General features: G+C 35.1%; 1 protein-coding gene across 1 annotated transcript in view; it reads left to right on the forward strand.

The window, feature by feature from the left end:
- MUC19 (mucin 19, oligomeric) overlaps positions 1-17,360 on the forward strand; it is a 111,767-nt gene that overhangs the window by 14,108 nt on the left and 80,299 nt on the right. The window contains exons 17-30 of the mRNA XM_081796295.1: positions 253-375; positions 2,829-2,952; positions 4,532-4,667; positions 5,908-6,000; positions 6,965-7,049; positions 7,218-7,355; positions 8,318-8,467; positions 11,386-11,480; positions 12,115-12,241; positions 13,766-14,012; positions 15,722-15,774; positions 15,872-15,972; positions 16,213-16,364; positions 17,081-17,219. Of these exons, the coding sequence (XP_081652421.1) occupies positions 253-375; positions 2,829-2,952; positions 4,532-4,667; positions 5,908-6,000; positions 6,965-7,049; positions 7,218-7,355; positions 8,318-8,467; positions 11,386-11,480; positions 12,115-12,241; positions 13,766-14,012; positions 15,722-15,774; positions 15,872-15,972; positions 16,213-16,364; positions 17,081-17,219 (1,763 nt within the window). The remainder of the gene's footprint in view (positions 1-252; positions 376-2,828; positions 2,953-4,531; positions 4,668-5,907; positions 6,001-6,964; positions 7,050-7,217; positions 7,356-8,317; positions 8,468-11,385; positions 11,481-12,114; positions 12,242-13,765; positions 14,013-15,721; positions 15,775-15,871; positions 15,973-16,212; positions 16,365-17,080; positions 17,220-17,360) is intronic.

Raw genomic sequence — 17,360 nt, forward strand, 5'->3', positions numbered from 1 at the left:
TATATAAGTAAATTTCCTCCTAATTTTTGTCTTTGCTTTTTAATTTTTTCTCCAGATTAAATATTGTATCATAAAATAATGCATGAAAAATTGGCACAATTTAGTTGTGCTGAATATTTTTAAAGACTGACTCATATCTTGAACATTAGACTCAAAGAAGCTCATTTGAAAAGATCTCCATTAAAGTATTATCTATTTATCACATTCATTTCCCTCTAATTTCCATGTATACCTATATCTGTATTTCTCTAGAAAAACCTAGATGCCCAGAAAAACATATCTACAAAGAATGTGGTCCCTCAAACCCTGCAACTTGTTCTAATGTGGCTCCTTTTCAAGACAGTGAATGTGTGAGTGGCTGCACCTGCCCAGAAGGTAATACACCCTATGAGAGTATTTACACTGAAACAACTGAAAACAGTGCTTCTAGTATGGTGGGTCTTATTTCTTTTCTTTTCTTTTTTTTTTTTTTTAATAATACAAAGTTTTTTTTATTTATTTATTTATTTATTTATTTATTTAAAAATATTTATTTATTTATTTATTTATTTAATATATGAAATTTACTGTCAAATTGGTTTCCATACAACACCCAGTGCTCATCCCAAAAAGTGCCCTCCTCAATACCCATCACCCACCCTGCCCTCCCTCCCACCCTGCCCTCCCTCCCACCCCCCATCAACCCTCAGTTTGTTCTCAGTTTTTAACAGTCTCTTATGCTTTGGCTCTCTCCCACTTTAACCTCTTTTTTTTTTTTTTTTTTTCCTTCCCCTCCCCCATGGGTTTCTGTTACGTTTCTCAGGATCCACATAAGAGTGAAAACATATGGTATCTGTCTTTCTCTGTATGGCTTATTTCACTTAGCATCACACTCTCCAGTTCCATCCACGTTGCTACAAAAGGCCATATTTCATTCTTTCTCATTGCCACGTAGTATTCCATTGTGTATATAAACCACAGTTTCTTTATCCATTCATCAGTTGATGGACATTTAGGCTCTTTCCATAATTTGGCTATTGTTGAGAGTGCTGCTATAAACATTGGGGTACAAGTGCCCCTATGCATCAGTACTCCTGTATCCCTTGGGTAAATTCCTAGCAGTGCTATTGCTGGGTCATAGGGTAGGTCTAGTTTTAATTTTCTGAGGAACCTCCACACTGCTTTCCAGAGCGGCTGCACCAATTTACATCCCCACCAACAGTGCAAGAGGGTTCCCATTTCTCCACCTCCTCTCCAGCATCTATAGTCTCCTGATTTGTTCATTTTGGCCACTCTGACTGGCGTGAGGTGTTATCTGAGTGTGGTTTTGATTTGTATTTCCCTGATAAGGAGCGACATTGAACATCTTTTCATGTGCCTGTTGGCCATCCGGATGTCTTCTTTAGAGAAGTGTCTATTCATGTTCTCTGCCCATTTCTTCACTGGGTTATTTGTTTTTCAGGTGTGGAGTTTGGTGAGCTCTTTATAGATTTTGGATACTAGCCCTTTGTCTGATGTCATTTGCAAATATCTTTTCCCATTCCGTTGGTTGCCTTTTAGTTTTGTTGGTTGTTTCCTTCGCTGTGCAGAAGCTTTTTATCTTCATAAGGTCCCAGTAGTTCATTTTTGCTTTTAATTCCCTTGCCTTTGGGGATGTGTCGAGTAAGAGATTGCTACGGCTGAGGTCAGAGAGGTCATTCCCTGCTCATGGATTGGAAGAATAAATATTGTCAAAATGTCAATACTACCCAAAGCTATCTACACATTCAATGCAATCCCAATCAAAATTGTACCAGCATTCTTCTCGAAACTAGAACAAGCAATCCTAAAATTCATATGGAACCACAAAAGACCCCGAATAGCCAAAGTAATTTTGAAGAAGAAGACCAAGGCAGGAGGCATCACAATCCCAGACTTTAGCCTCTACTACAAAGCTGTCATCATCAACACAGCATGGTATTGGCATAAAAACAGACACATAGACCAATGGAATAGAATAGAAACCCCAGAACTAGACCCACAAACGTATGGCCAACTCATCTTTGACAAAGCAGGAAAGAACATCCAATGGAAAAAAGACAGTCTCTTTAACAAATGGTGCTGGGGGAACTGGACAGCAACATGCAGAAGGTTGAAACTAGACCACTTTCTCACACCATTCACAAAAATAAACTCAAAATGGATAAAGGACTTGAATGTGAGACAGGAAACCATCAAAACCTTAGAGGAGAAAGCTGGTGGGTCTTATTTCTAACTAGATATTTAATGAAATCATCTATTCATAATCCATCCTTCTAGCAAACTGCAGAAGAGGGCGAGAGAGAGACTTACAAAGTTAATGTGTATGTCTATGTCTATGGTACCTAAGGGCCATGGTGCTCCACAGATCATCCTCTAGTCTTATATTGGGCTCAGTAGAAATACTCTATGGCTCAGTAAATTATACTCTTGTCAGTTCTCAAACTGGAGTAATTGCTTAAATGGAACTTACCATTTCAAGTGGATGTTTACACTTGAAGGAACTAGTTCAGGAGCACCTGGGTGGCTCAGTCAGTTAAGCGTCAGACTTAGGTTCAGATCATAATCCCACAGTTGTGGGTTTGAGACCTGAGTCTTGCACTGAGCTCTGTGCTGATGGCTCAGAGCCCGGAGCCTGCCTCGGATTCTGTGTTTCCCTCTATCCACCCCTCCTCCACTCATGCTCTGTCTCTCCCTGTCTTAAAAACAAATATACACTTAAAAAATTTATTAAAAAAAACAACTAGCTCAAGAGTGATTTCACAATTCACTGCTTGAGAATTTACTGATGTTTATATAATTCTGAGATTAATACAATATATTTATTCCAGGTTACCTATTGGACGATATTGGAGAAAAAGGGAGATGTGTATTAAAGGCTAAATGTCCCTGTGAATCAAATGGAAAGATCTATCAGTCAGGAGAAGTCCGAGATGGTCCTTGTGGTTCTCAGTGGTATGTGCATGCTTTTTGCCCACATTTTATTAATAGCAAAATAATACTAATAGTTTAATCAATTTGAAATAATTCCTAAGTACACCCTTAAATTAAACTTCCCAGAAATAAAATGCAACCTCACTGTATTTTCTGTGTTCATATTTGCCTTTTATCTTTTAAGGAAAGTTTAGTGTGTTTTTAAAATAAAAGTATACACTTTCTATGTATCTTTAAAAGGTAATGCTTTTCACTAACTGAAATAGTGTTTCAAATAGTAAGCCAATTAGTGGTTGCAAATATAGAGCAAAGAATAATATGAGTATGGTTACAACAAGGAAACAATAATTGTGCAAAATGCCAAGAATATTTAATAAAATGTATAATCAGAAATAATCCAATACTTTTCAAATAATTTTTATGAGGCTACATTGGTGAAGGCATATTTAATCTTTATTTATATATTTTTATTTATGTATTATATATATTTATAATATTTATGGATATATTTAATGAGTGAATTTTAATGTGCCAAAAATTAGTGTGGACTATTTGAGTTCAGCAGCATTATGTTCATCAGAGAGAGTTCCCCATTCCTCATTACAACTTTTCTCTGAAACTCCAAATTTGTGCAGAAGTCCAGAGGACTTTTCTAGAAATGTATTATGCCCTTGTAGGGAAATAATCTGACTCAATGAAAGCTAATGTATTATTGATATTATAATATGTTCTTTATAAATGAGAAATGTTCTTGTTAGTGTGGTCATAATGCATTAGTAATAATTGTATATAACAATAGCTATGATTTATTGAATATCTATGACAGTGCTATCCAGGAGAAATATCACGTGAGTCACAAATATGACCTACATATATAATTTAACACTTTTTAGTTGATGCATTTTTAAAAAGCAAAAGGAAAGAGGTAGAATGAATTTTAATTCTGTATTTTATATACCCAAAGTACAGTATTATCATTTAAAAATGAAATTAGTATGCAAAGTTAATGAGAGATTTTATGATCCGTTTTTCAGATTAAGTCTTAGAAGTCTGTGTGTATTTTACGTTTACAGCAGATCTCAATCTGGATGAGTCACTTTCAAGTAATCAATAGCTATATGTGTCTATGCTATATTGAACACTGCAGGTCTACAGTGTGGCATTTAGCAGGTGTCTTAGTACTAGTAGTGAAATGGGTTCCATTTAAACAAACCTGAAATCCAGTTTGAAAGTTTTTATATGTTTAATTCAGGCCGAAGCTATTATTTTAGTTCATGGAATTCAAGTCTTTTAAAAAAACAGGATGCCACCATCCATGAGACATTTGATCAGAGTTGAGATGTTGAGTGGGAAACAAAGGTGGTCTAATAGGGGCTCCTGGCTGGCTCTGTTTGAAGACATGTGACTCTTGATCTTGGGGTCATGAGTTCGAACCCCATGTTGGGTTGTAGAGATTACTTAAAAACTTAAAAAAAAGATGGTCTAATAAAACTTAAGTAAATGTCTTAGTTTAAATTTTGATTTTAATGTTGGCATATTTATTTTGGCCATAGAGAAAACACAGCTGATGACCTTTAATGTAACCATTGCATTTTACCAGCACATGCCAAGAAGCAAAGTGGTCTTGCACTGAAGCATTATGTCCTGGAAGATGTAAGGTGGAAGGAAGTTCAATCACCACCTTTGACGGTGTTAAATATAACCATCCTGGAAACTGTCATTTCTTGGCCATCCACGTACGTAATAGCCTGGAACAGTTGAGAAAACTGATGCACGTGCCAAGCTGTTTTTCATCCAATTTAAAACACAATCTTCACTTCAAATTACTATTTAAAAAATAAATAACAAGCAGCCCTTCAATTATTTGTTACATATTTTGGTATCTGTTTTCTGTCACATGTTGACATTGACCATAAGTATTACCTGCACTTTTTAGAAATTTGCTAAACAAACCAACAAACCCCAAAATTCCCTTCATCACTAATAATTTTCTAAGTACACTGGAAAAATATTTTCTTCTACTTTTCTTTGCATGTTTTCACTAGTGCCTCAATTGAAACTATCTTTTATGTTCCATGAAACATCTTCCTTTTTCATAGTTACCCCTTTACATTTATTTTTAGTTTTTATAATATAATATCACTAGTATGATAGAAGCTATCCTGACTTTTAAATCCTGTTCAGTACTAAAATTTTAAGTAATCTGGAGTTCAATAAAAGGGGAATTCCATCTTGTATCTTGTGCCTATAGCCAGCCTGAAAATATAATTTTGTTTAATCTTTTGGTAAGGAACCAAGATGAGCAGAATTTGTGACTCCTAAAGTGAGAGGGATGGCTCAAGTCCAGTAGTCTGAAAAATTCTGTCCTGGCTACTAAAAGACAATTTTCCAAATCTTTCTTCCTTTTATGCTCCTCACATAATCTATGAGGGTGGGGGACGGGCAAACTGAAAGGGAAATAACACCAAAATATGTGGAATATTTGCTTCTCCTATATTAGATTCCTAGATCGTGCGGAGAGAACTGGAAGTCAATGTTTGACATGACTTATATTATGGTTTTACAAATTAAATACCTTTCACATTGGGTTTAAACAGACATTGTGGATTGTCCAGAGAATAAACAAGCTATGTCATCTCTAATTCCTATTCGTCTCTGCAATGCAGCACATTCCCTTGGAGGAGATGACAAAAAGTAAAGATAAAAGAAAAAAATGAGGACTATGAAAACCCACCAATCAGACTATAATAACCCACCAATCAGATATAGTTTATGGAAGATACTTGGACCTTCTGTAAAGTGGCCATTTCTACACTTACCATGGACTGAACGAGGTTTTACTTTCAGAGCAGACAGATTATATGTAGGAATTGTACATGTTTTACATGCAAACATGCATTGTGAATGAATCATGCAGTAATAGCATATAATCAATGACATTTAATAAATATATCAATGAAATGCGTTTTTTAACAGGATAAAGATTGGTCTATTAGCGTTGAACTTCGTCCCTGTCCAAATGGTCAGTCAGGAACGTGCTTAAATAGTGTTACACTCCTCTTGAATTCGGTGAGTAGTCTACTCCCTAAAGTTTATCCAGAGCAAAATAAAATCAATTACTTCACAAATTCAGAATTTTTGTGGTAGAAGAGAGGCTTTACTCTGTAAATTGAAATAACAAGTGATATTGTACAGAAAATTGATAATGTCCCTGGAAGAGGTAGATACTTCTAAGGATCCTTAAGTACATAAAAGTTATCATACGTATACAACTAATGCACTAATTACAGATCAACTAATGTGCTTATTAAATTATTAAATTCTGTGGGCCATTTAAAAGGCAATTATATTTGTTTAGAATTTCATGTATTTGGAAGTGACATTGTAAAAGGAAATAGACCTAAATGGTGAGGGAGGACATTGAGACTTGCCTTTGGTACTTAGAAGGCTTTTGACATTTAGAAATGTAAGTTATCTTCTTGAGTTTCAGTTTCCTCATCTACAAATTAGGGATGGAAGTTCCTTACAATCCTTCTCAAAGAATTGGTATAAGAAGCAATGAAAAAACATATGAGGAGTGCTTAAAAAATGTTCTATATTTTAGATATTAAAAACTAATTTAAGGAGTGCCTGGGTGGCTCAGTCAGTTCAGCATCCAACTTCGGCTCAGGTCATGATCTCCCCGTTCATGGGTTCAAGACCTGAGTCAGGCTCTGTGCTAACAGCTCAGAGCCTGGAGCCTGCTTCAGATTCTGTGTCTCCCTATCTCTCTGTCCCTCCCCCGTTAGCACTCTGTATCTGTTTTTATTATTAGTAAATGATAATTATTATTTATTTATCATCATCATAGTAATTATATATAATAAAAATATAATATTATTTTATTTGTATTTTATTTATTATTAAAATAATAAAATAAAATTAATCTAGTAAAATTAAACACTTTATGGCATAAAAATGAAGGTGCATATATTGCATTAAAATGAATTAGTATTACAAAATAACATGAACTAACAATTGTTTTAAATATCAGTCTATTTCAGTTGACAAATATATATTCAATAGAGATGGAACAGTCACAAATGATAAGATTAGAAATCAAGGTTATTATTATTCAGGTAAGTTTAATAAATCCACTTAAATGTAAGATGCATTCACTTATTCAATTTTTAAGGATATCAAATGTGTGTTTTTTAACACATATGAAAATATAAAACCATTTTAATGAATTAAAAATTGTTCACTATTTAAATTATTACTCTTAATGTTAATAACTATTTTAACAGACCAAATGCAGATCTTCAAAGCATCTTCCTCATACCTTCAAGTAGAAACAAACTTTCATGTAAAGATGCAGATACAGATTGTTCCTGTGATGCAATTATATGTTTCCATGCCACCCAACCAATTCACAGACACTGTAGGTAAGTCCCCTGGATATGTTTTTATTTCCAAGGTTCTAATGTTACTATCACTTATTTTAATTTTCAATTGTTTCTCAATTACTGACATTATGCCATAAAGCATTTTTACTTAATATTCCTTTCAATATTGCAGTCAAACAGTTTCAACTTACAGTAAAGATGGTTTTATTTATTACAAAATCTATTCCTAAATGGTTTTCCACAAATTTAAGGTTTTTAAATTAAGGCGTTTTAAAGTCAGGTTTGATAAGATAGGATATATATCACTTTGCTAATGTAGATTATCAGAGCTTTTGCCTGTAGAAGATGAAAATATTATACTTAGACATATTTTGAATATCAAGTTTCAAACACAAACTACATTACAATTTGTCTTCCTGCTGATAGATCACATGTTCTTATCTTTCACTGCTGTTTTCTGTCATAGAAATCAGCTCCCACATAGTGTCATGGATGTCAGATAAAACAAAACAGTGGCAAATCCCACAGCTACTAATTTCAAAAGTCTAAGCTTTTGCATCATGTCTTTACTTGAAAAGGTGACTTATTTATACATAGGGAAAAAAATGTAATCCCTGGATCCAGATCAAATGCATATGGCCCTTAACATGATTCAGCTCTCCACACTACAACTGAAAATGTGCAGTCCCAAACATCCTATTTGTAAGCATGTTTCCCCCCACCTTGTCAGAGGAGGTTAAGTAAGCTATAGTGACAAACAGGAAACACACAATATTTATGGAAAATAGTGTCTCAGTGCTCCTGGTATTTGAATAAAATGGGATATTAACCTGAAGTGTCATGAATTTTGCTTGTATGTGTAAAGACTAACCAAGACATACACGCTCAGGTAGCTTCTATGTGTTTTGATTTGAGTGAAGAACTGAATATGAGGTGAGACTATGAATCCAAAAAGGTGAGTAGGTGAGGAAATGTTAAAATTTGTTCTGTGCTCTATACAGGACTCTGTGGTTCCTACAACAACAGAGCAGAGGATGATTTCATATCAAGTCAGAATATATTGGAGAAAACGTCTCAGGCATTTGCTGATTCTTGGGAAATGATGCCCTGTCCTAAAGGAAACCCCACTTCGTGCATCAGTATAGAAAAAGGTATTGGTAATTGAACATTAAACTCTGTGATTAAATATTTGGTACTAGGAATTGTATACTTATTCTGTTAATAATATGAGACTCTCAGATAATCCTGCTTTTAGCTAGTGCTTGTTTTACTGTACCTGTTTTACAGGGAACAGCGGAGAAACAGTCTGGCTGGCTGAGAGCGCAACTAGAAAACACATCTTTCATTGGGGAGAGGGATCAACATATTTGTCTTTTTCTATACCCATTCTTTTCCTTCTTTGACAGTTTTCTCCATAGCTATAGAATAGTAGGGTTAGAGGAAATTTTACAGATCATTTCATTTATTATTCTTACCCTTTATTTTAGGCATGGAAATGATCATTGGTTGAAATAATGAGACTCCCCCAAATTGCTCAGCTACTTAACAATAGAGCTGTAGCTAGATCCACATCTCCTAACTACTGCTATCATGTCTGTTGATTATACCAACCCCCAAATACAGATCTTACGAGGAGAACTTTACACTTGTAGGATTCAGCTCATGTTTTAGCTTACCGAAGATTTCCATAAATATTGGTTCCATTTATTCCCACAAACACTCATGAAGAGCACGGACGTAGTTGTTATCTCCATTAAGGTTGATGTTGATAATGGACTCCAGATAGAGTGTACTTAATAAGGGTTAAAGATGAATCTGTCACCCAAGTATTTTATTTTTATTTATTTAATTAAAATATTTTTATTGAAGTACAGGTGACACCCAATGTTACGTTGATTTCAGGTGCACAGCATTGTGATTCTACGAGTCTATACAATATGTCATCTTACCACAAGTGTAGCTACTGTCTGTCACCATACCATGTCATTACAACACAATGGATTACATCCCCTATACTGCACCTTTTATCCCTGGGACTTATGCATTCCATAACTACAAGTCTGTATCTCCCATTCCCCTTCACCCATTTTGCCCATCCCCCAATCTCCTTCCCCTCGGGCAAACATCAGTTTGTCCTCTGTATTTATCGGTCTGTTTCTGATAATTCAAGTATTTTGAATCAAAGACTTGCTCTGAGTTTTCCCATACTTAGTGTTGTTGATTTTAACAAATACTTTATGTTACTTCTTTCGTAAATAATGGAATTCAACGGAAAGTAAGTTAAAATATATTGTTTATATGTTAATCAGTTGTCTCTAAATTAATCTCCATATTTGAAGCAAATGTCTGATCAGCTTTTGACAATATTTAAAAATTACAAAGCAATTTCTTTTGAAAGTTTCATCTACTTGTTTTGACTAATGAAAGGGGTTGATAGACGCATTAACATCCACATGGTAATATGCATTTGAAGGTTCAATTTTCATGTTATTTTGTTTTGCAGGTGTTGCAATGAAAATAATTAAAATGAGAATAAATGAAAACAAATGTATATCTCATAAGAACCCAAGCCAATTTTTGTTAAGGAGACTATATTAACACTTTTGAGAGCTATATAAATTAACTATTTCTATTTTCAATCTTTTGTATTTAACTTAAAATAAAATACAGAAAATGAAACTGCTGTAATAAGCTGTTAGTAATATTAACATAAAAAATGGTAATACCTGGTTACAAGTTTGTCAAAATTTTAGGAATAATTGGCCTCAATGTCCTTTTATTTTTATTTATTTTTTAAATGTTTATTTATTTATTTTTGAGAGAGAGCGAGAGCACAAGCAGGGGAGGAGCAGAGAGAGAGAGAGGGACACAGAATCCAAAGCAGTCTCCAGACTCAAACTCACAAATCATGAGATCAAAGTCAGATGCTTAACTGACTGAGCCACCCAGGCACACCTAGAAACAATTGGCCTCAATGTCCTCTTAATAGATTCAGTCAGCTTCTTTATTGCATCCTGGTGACAGTAACTTTTAAAAGCCAATTGAAAGATGGTTAAAAAAATTAGCAATCCTTCTTCTAGTCACTGACATCATCTTTAAGTATTTGCAAATCATTGAGCAAAGCATTTGTTACTCAGATGTTATTTTTGTGAACTTCATTTTCTGTTAATTTAATACAAGAAGTGATTTACGAAGCAACCAAATATCAATTCAGCCCGTAAAAAATAAAATGTGTGTTTGAATTGTTGATACTGCTTGTCCTAAAACTGACATGATTATTGTGGCAATGGGGCGAGGTGGTGCTGGTGTTGTGATGATTTCATTTACCCACTTGCTATGTACCTGAATAAATAATCTGGTTCCCTTAGTCCCATTTTTTTTTTTTTTGGTAGAAATTGCATTTTGCAAACAGGTTAACTGATTTAGTACAAATATATGAAGCTAATAAAGATTTTTCCACTTATTCCAGTTATGGAATAAGTAAGTCATTGGGTTGAAAGGAACAGCATAGGGAATATATTCAGTGGTATTGGTATTGAAATAGCATTGTATGGTGACAGATGGTAACTACACTTGTGAATGCAGCATAATGTATAGAGTTGTCCAATCCCTATGTTGTACACCTAAAACTAGTGTAATATTGTGTGTTTGTACTTCAATTTAAAAAAAGAAAGATTTTGCCTCTTAGTTTAAGGTGTTTCTGGTTATATCATGCTATTTTTGTATATATTGATAATAAGTTAGATATGTTCTAGCAAAAACATTTTACTGTTTAACTTTTTAAAGTTTATTTATTTTGTGGTGGCCGGGGGTTGGGGGTGCAGCGAGGGGCAGAGAGCAAGGGAGAGAGAGAATCCCAAGCAGGCTCCATGCTCTGCTCAGAGCCTGATATGGGGCTCTATCTCATGATCCTGAGATCATGACCTGAAGCAGAATCAAGAGTTAAGCTCTTAACCAACTGAGCCACCCAGGTGCCCCGCAAAAACACTTTAAACACACAATCACACATTTTCAATTAAAAATTATGACATTACTGATACTAATTTTGAGTGCATTAAATTTCTTCCAGAAAGATATGCTGAAAAGCACTGTGGAATTCTTCTTGATTCAAGTGGGCCTTTTGCTTCCTGCCATCCAATTGTGAATCCTAAACTATATCATGAGGTATGTGAGGGTCTAAGATTAACAGCTCTTTTTGCAAACTATTCTGATAATATCAATAGAAGCCTGTAGACATTAAAATTTTTCAAATAACAGGCACTGTCAGTACATTAAGACATAGCTTTAAACTTAACATTATTCAGTTGTTAGATATACTAATTAAAAAAAACATTACTGGCAAATAAGTTGGAATGAGAAAAATCTTTTTTTTTAATATTTATTTATTTTTTTGAGAGAGAGAGAGAGAGACAGAGCGTGAGCTGGGGAATGCAGAGAGATAGGGAAACAGGCCCTGAGTTGTCAGCACAGAGAACGATGTGGGGCTCGAACCCACGAACAATGAGCTCATGAACTGAGCTGAAGTTGGACACTTAACCTACTGAGCCACCCAGGCACCCCTGGAATGAGAAAAATCTTGAATAAATAAGTTCCTCTTTCTGAGTTTTCTAAGTTTGTGGAAAACTTAGTTAATAATTGATTTACTACTTTGCGTATTTCAAAAGGAAGTATTTCCCAAAGTTCAAGACAGATTATTTTCAAGGAAGAGGAGTGGTTATAAACTGAATTAAGATACCCAGTTTACCTGTTCTTGTGAACATTTTCATAAAGTAATATGCATTTATTTCTTACCTTAAAGGAATGCAAAAAATACACTTGCACTTGTGACAACAGTGAAGATTGTTTGTGCACGATTTTAGGCAACTATGTAAAAGCGTGTGCTGAGAAAGAAACATACATAGTGGAATGGAGAACTGGACTATGTGGTAAGCAGGACAGGGGCTTTAGATGACTCCCTTCTCACTTTTACTATAGTGTGTGTGTGTGTGTGTGTGTGTGTGTGTGTGTGTGTAGTTTAGAAACATATTTACAAACTTGTACTTGGTTCTTTCAAAGATGATTTCCTGTTTTTTTTAAATATGTTTGAGTTATCCATGCAGTTTTACTTCTTGATTCTTTGATCATGATTTAAATAAGAACAGAATATATACGTATTTATATATTAACATGGGTTTCTGTTCAGTTATTATATGCTGAAATTTAATATTTCAACTCCTACTACATTTTGAAGTGTTAAATATTAGTGACATTTTTAAGAAAATAAAAATAACTAAATTAGGAGTTCAACTATCATATTTATTGAATCTTGCATTTTTTTTAACATATTTATTGTAGTATTTGAATATGACTTCAGAAAAATATTTGGCTTACCCAAAAAAAGAAAACTTTATAGAAATACATGTCTTGTAGATCACAATACCTCATAGCTCATTTCCCATCAAAGGTCTGTCAAGTTCACTTCCGAAATTTCTCTCAAATACATTCGCATCTCTCCATCTCTATGGCCACCAACCTACTTCAAAAAAAAAAAAACCTCTTTTTTTTTTCTCCTGGGTTATATCAATTGCTTCCTTTAATATCCACTTTTTCTACAAAGAAGTCAGGATAATCTTTAAAGTAAAACCAACTAAAACTAACCTGATCGGGGCGCCTGGGTGACTCAGTCAGTTAAGCGACCAACTTCGGCTCAGGTCATGATCTCACGGTTCATGAGTTTGAGCCCGCGTTGGGCTGTGTGCTGACAGCTCAGAGCCGGGAGCCTGCTTCAGATTCTGTGTCTCCCTCTCTCTCCACCTCCCCTGCTCATGCTCTGTCTCTCTCTGTCTCTTAAAAAATAAATAAATGTTAAAAAAAATAAAAAAAACCCTAACCTGATCATTTGATATTTCAGTCTAAAATGAGTCAATGGCTTCTCATTGCTCTAAGGCTAAAGAGCAAACTAAGAGGGCCCTGCAAGTTCTAATCACTGATTTTGTGTCTGGGCTTATACCTTCTACTCTTCTTGCTCTTTGAAAGAATTTCCCTGTCTTCTGACGTAGGCTGTTCCCCAGGCATAGAATTACCTTTCTCTAGGAAGCTTTCCTGCTCTACATGGACTGCAAGCTCCCAGTTGTACATACTTAGAGCTTCCCATCTTGCTTCTTTATAGCACGTGCCACAATTGTCCTTTCCCCAGAAATATAAGTCACATGATAGCAGTGTATCTCCTATCTTGTTTATGGGCTTTATCCCCAGCAGAATATGTAAACATATAGTAGGGACTCAATATTGACTGCAAATAAAAAAAAAGAATGAAAAATACCAGTGAACAGCAAGTAACTTTTTCTTGACTATTCATAACCTCAATTGTGAATAATTCACTATAATATCTATAAACATCAAGATGAAATAGAATTGCTACTTTTCCTGGATGAATACATATTTAATATTTTTTATTCCTATACCAACAGATCACTCTTGCCCAAGTGGCCTGGTTTTCAAGTACAATGTAAAAGCCTGCAATAGTTCTTGTCGATCATTGTCAGAGAGAGATAGGAGCTGTGATGTAGAAGATGTTCCAGTTGATGGATGCACTTGCCCTGATGGAATGTACCATAATAATGAAGAGAATTGTGTTCCAAAATCTCAGTGTGACTGCTACCTAAATGACGAGGTCATACAACCAGGCAAACTCATCCATATTGATGACAATAAATGGTATGGAAATTGCATATATACTTGTTATGACTTTGAAATCAGGGGACTGTCCTTTCCAGAGAAATAGACGTCTCCTAAAGTCTTCTTTAGACCTACCACATTTTTAAATTTGTATTTCTTATTAAAGTTAGTTATTGCTCCCTTTAACCTGATGTGCTCACTGCATCATAATGGCTCTAACTGATTTATTCTACTTTTGTTTGATTTCAAATACCAATATAAAAACATTCTAGCATGCCCTACATACAGAGGATACAAAAATGATTTTATATTCAAACGATGCTTTCTAGTTGTCTCTCAGCATTCACCATTCAACAAACACTTATTAAATAGATATTTGCCATGTTCCAGGCCTTGTGCTGAGGGCTAGAATTACAAAGATGAAGGAACATTGCCTTTGTCTCACAGAATGAGCAGGGTGCTCGCTTTTGCAAGGTTTGTATACTATAATATGGTAGCAGAAAGAACCAGTTAGTGCCTGAGCAGATAAGAAGAACTTTTCAGAGGAGACTAGCACTTGAATTTTACTAGGATTTGAAACTTTTTCCAGACAAAATTGGGGTAGGAAGAGAGATTTCCAATAGCGTAAACAGAATACACTAACATAGGAAATGCTTGAAAAGTATTGTGCATGTAGGTTCTCGTTGGGCTGGAAAGGATTGGGCTGGAAAAGTAGACTGTGGTCAGGCTGTACTCAAGAATTTGAACTAAGTTCCTGGGCAGTAGGAGAAGTTGAAGAATTGTGACTTTTTGTAATGGCTAAGGAGATTGTGATTCTGCACTTTTGGGCAAAGTAATTTATCTTTATCTTTAATTCCATAGGCAGAGGTAGCAATTCTTAACAATGTAACTGTAAAAATGAAGTAGACATTCCAAGAAATTTTGGATACACCTTCTCTCTTTTCTTTGGTTCCATGAAACTATCATTTAGAAATGGATGATTTTTCTTGGCCATTTAAAAGGAAAGCATAGGTAAAAAACTCTTTCTATTACAGCACACAAGACATTGGTTGGGGTTTGATCATGATACTTTCTCTGTAGATGTTGAGGAATCAGTAGGTAGATTACCTTTTTAGTGAAACCTGGGCTACCGCCTCCAAATTATGGTTCCCTTTATCATTACCCTATTTCAGATCCCCATCACTACCATGATGGTTAAGTTGGCTGCTCTTTGCCCTGTCTCTGTGTCTCATATTTCTTGCACTACCTCTATAATGACTAACGCGAAGCATTATTCTGATTGTCCCACTTACTTGCTCAGGAGCTTTAATGGTGACAGTTGCCTGAAGAATAGATGTAAGCTTGCACGTCATTTAAGACCATCCAAAATCTGGCCCTGCCTTGCTTTTACCACTTCTCCCTATTCTGCTTACTGCTTTCTATCCAAACAAGTCATTGGAACATACCTTGTTGTTTCCTGCATCACAGCTTTGTATCTTATGAGCAGTTATCTGTTGGATCTAATTCATCCATCAAGATACAGCCATCCTTTTCATGTATTCTCTGATATCCATAGAACCTTGCTTGTATATTCCTATAATATGCACAAGGCTGCATGTTATAACTGGGTGCGTGTTATTTCTGGGCAGTGTGCCTCATCCATCTACTTGGATAAAACTTGTGAATGAGGGGTAAAAGTTTCTCTAACAGTGTATTAAGAAGTTGTCATTGAAGTTTGATGTTTAAATGTAATTTTCTTCTGTTTCCAGTGTCTGTCGGGATGGAATTCTTCTTTGCCAGACTCCCATTGATTTAACCCTACGTAAGTGTTGAAATCATAACTTAAGTTTACAATATCTACTTGGGTTCAACCAAGCACATCAAGAGGCCCTTGATTAACAACTTCCTTCATCCTGCAGAGAATTGTTCTGGAGGGACTGAATTTGTTGACTGCAGGGACCCGAAGGCACAGAGAAGAGTTGACAGTACCTGTAGCACTCGGAACATACCTAGTTTTGATGTAAGGAACATGGCTTTGCAGTTAAACTTTTTGAAACTTTTCATTGTGTCAGGATAGAAGCCAACCAAAACATCAGTGAAAAAGAATTCGAAGGTCATATTTATTGTGTGTTATTTTGACTTGTCAAATGTTGGCTCTAAATGGATACTTGGTATGTATTTATGCATGGTAAATGGATGCTGATAATGTGACATGTTACAGCAGCACCTGATGATGTATATTTTATATTTGTTCCCATAGGAGAACTTGCCTTGCAAACGTGGGTGCTACTGTCCAATTGGCATGGTTCGAAATTCTAAAGGAAACTGTATCTTTCCTGAAGACTGCCCATGTTCTTTTGGTGGACAGGAGTATGACCAGGGAAGTGTTACCTCGGTTGGCTGCAACAAATGGTGCATAATAAAGAATTATTATAGGGGTACCTGGGTGGCTCAGTTGGTTAAGCGACAACTCTTGGTTTTGGCTCAGGTCATGATCTTGCATTTTGTGGGTTTGAGTTCTGCTTGGGTTCTGTGCTGACAGTGTAGAGTCTGCTTGGAATTCTCTCTTTGTCCCTCTCTCTTTGCCTCTTTCTCCGTCTCTCTCAAAATAAATCAACTTTAAATTAAAACCTTAAAAAATAAAAGACTATTTCATATGTTTTGGATATTAGAAAGTATAGTCTGCTCTTATTTTATAGGAAAGAAGTCATACTTTGAGGTATTTGAAGAATAATGGTCAAATAGAGTTAAAATGCTATTTTTTAAATAGAAACTATTATTTTATTTTTTATTGAAGTATTGTTGACATACAATATTTTATTAGTTTTAGGTGTACAGCCTAGTGATTCAACAATTGTATACACTATGCAGCACTCACCACAATAAGTGTTGTTACCATCTGTTGCCATACAAAGTTATTACAATATTATTGACTATATTCTCTAGGCTATATTTTATGAAATAGAACCTTTATTTGACATTTTCTATGGTTAACATGATATAATGAAGACAACTGCCAAATTTAAGTCAATACAAAACAAGGTTTTGTGCTTCTTTACAAAAACAGTGTGAGAATGTGAATCTTGGCATAATATAATTACCTCACTCTATCATTTTTTTTCTTTTAGTACTTGCATAAAAGGGTCTTGGAGCTGTACACACAATGAATGTCAAACCACCTGCCATATCTATGGGGAAGGTCATGTTAGAACTTTTGATGGAAAAAGTTACAGCTTTGATGGTCTCTGCCAGTATTCATTTCTTGAGGTAATTACTAGTGTGTTTTATCACAATTCTTCTATACTTAATAATTATTATTTATCTTCAGATGCTCTCTGGAGAATTTTATACTCAAAATGTGAAATTTAAACAAATGGCCCCTTAAGTCTTTCTCAAAGACAGTGCAAT

Source organism: Panthera onca, chromosome B4 (assembly GCF_046562875.1).
Source record: "Panthera onca isolate mPanOnc1 chromosome B4, mPanOnc1 haplotype 2, whole genome shotgun sequence".
Taxonomy (NCBI): domain Eukaryota; kingdom Metazoa; phylum Chordata; class Mammalia; order Carnivora; family Felidae; genus Panthera; species Panthera onca.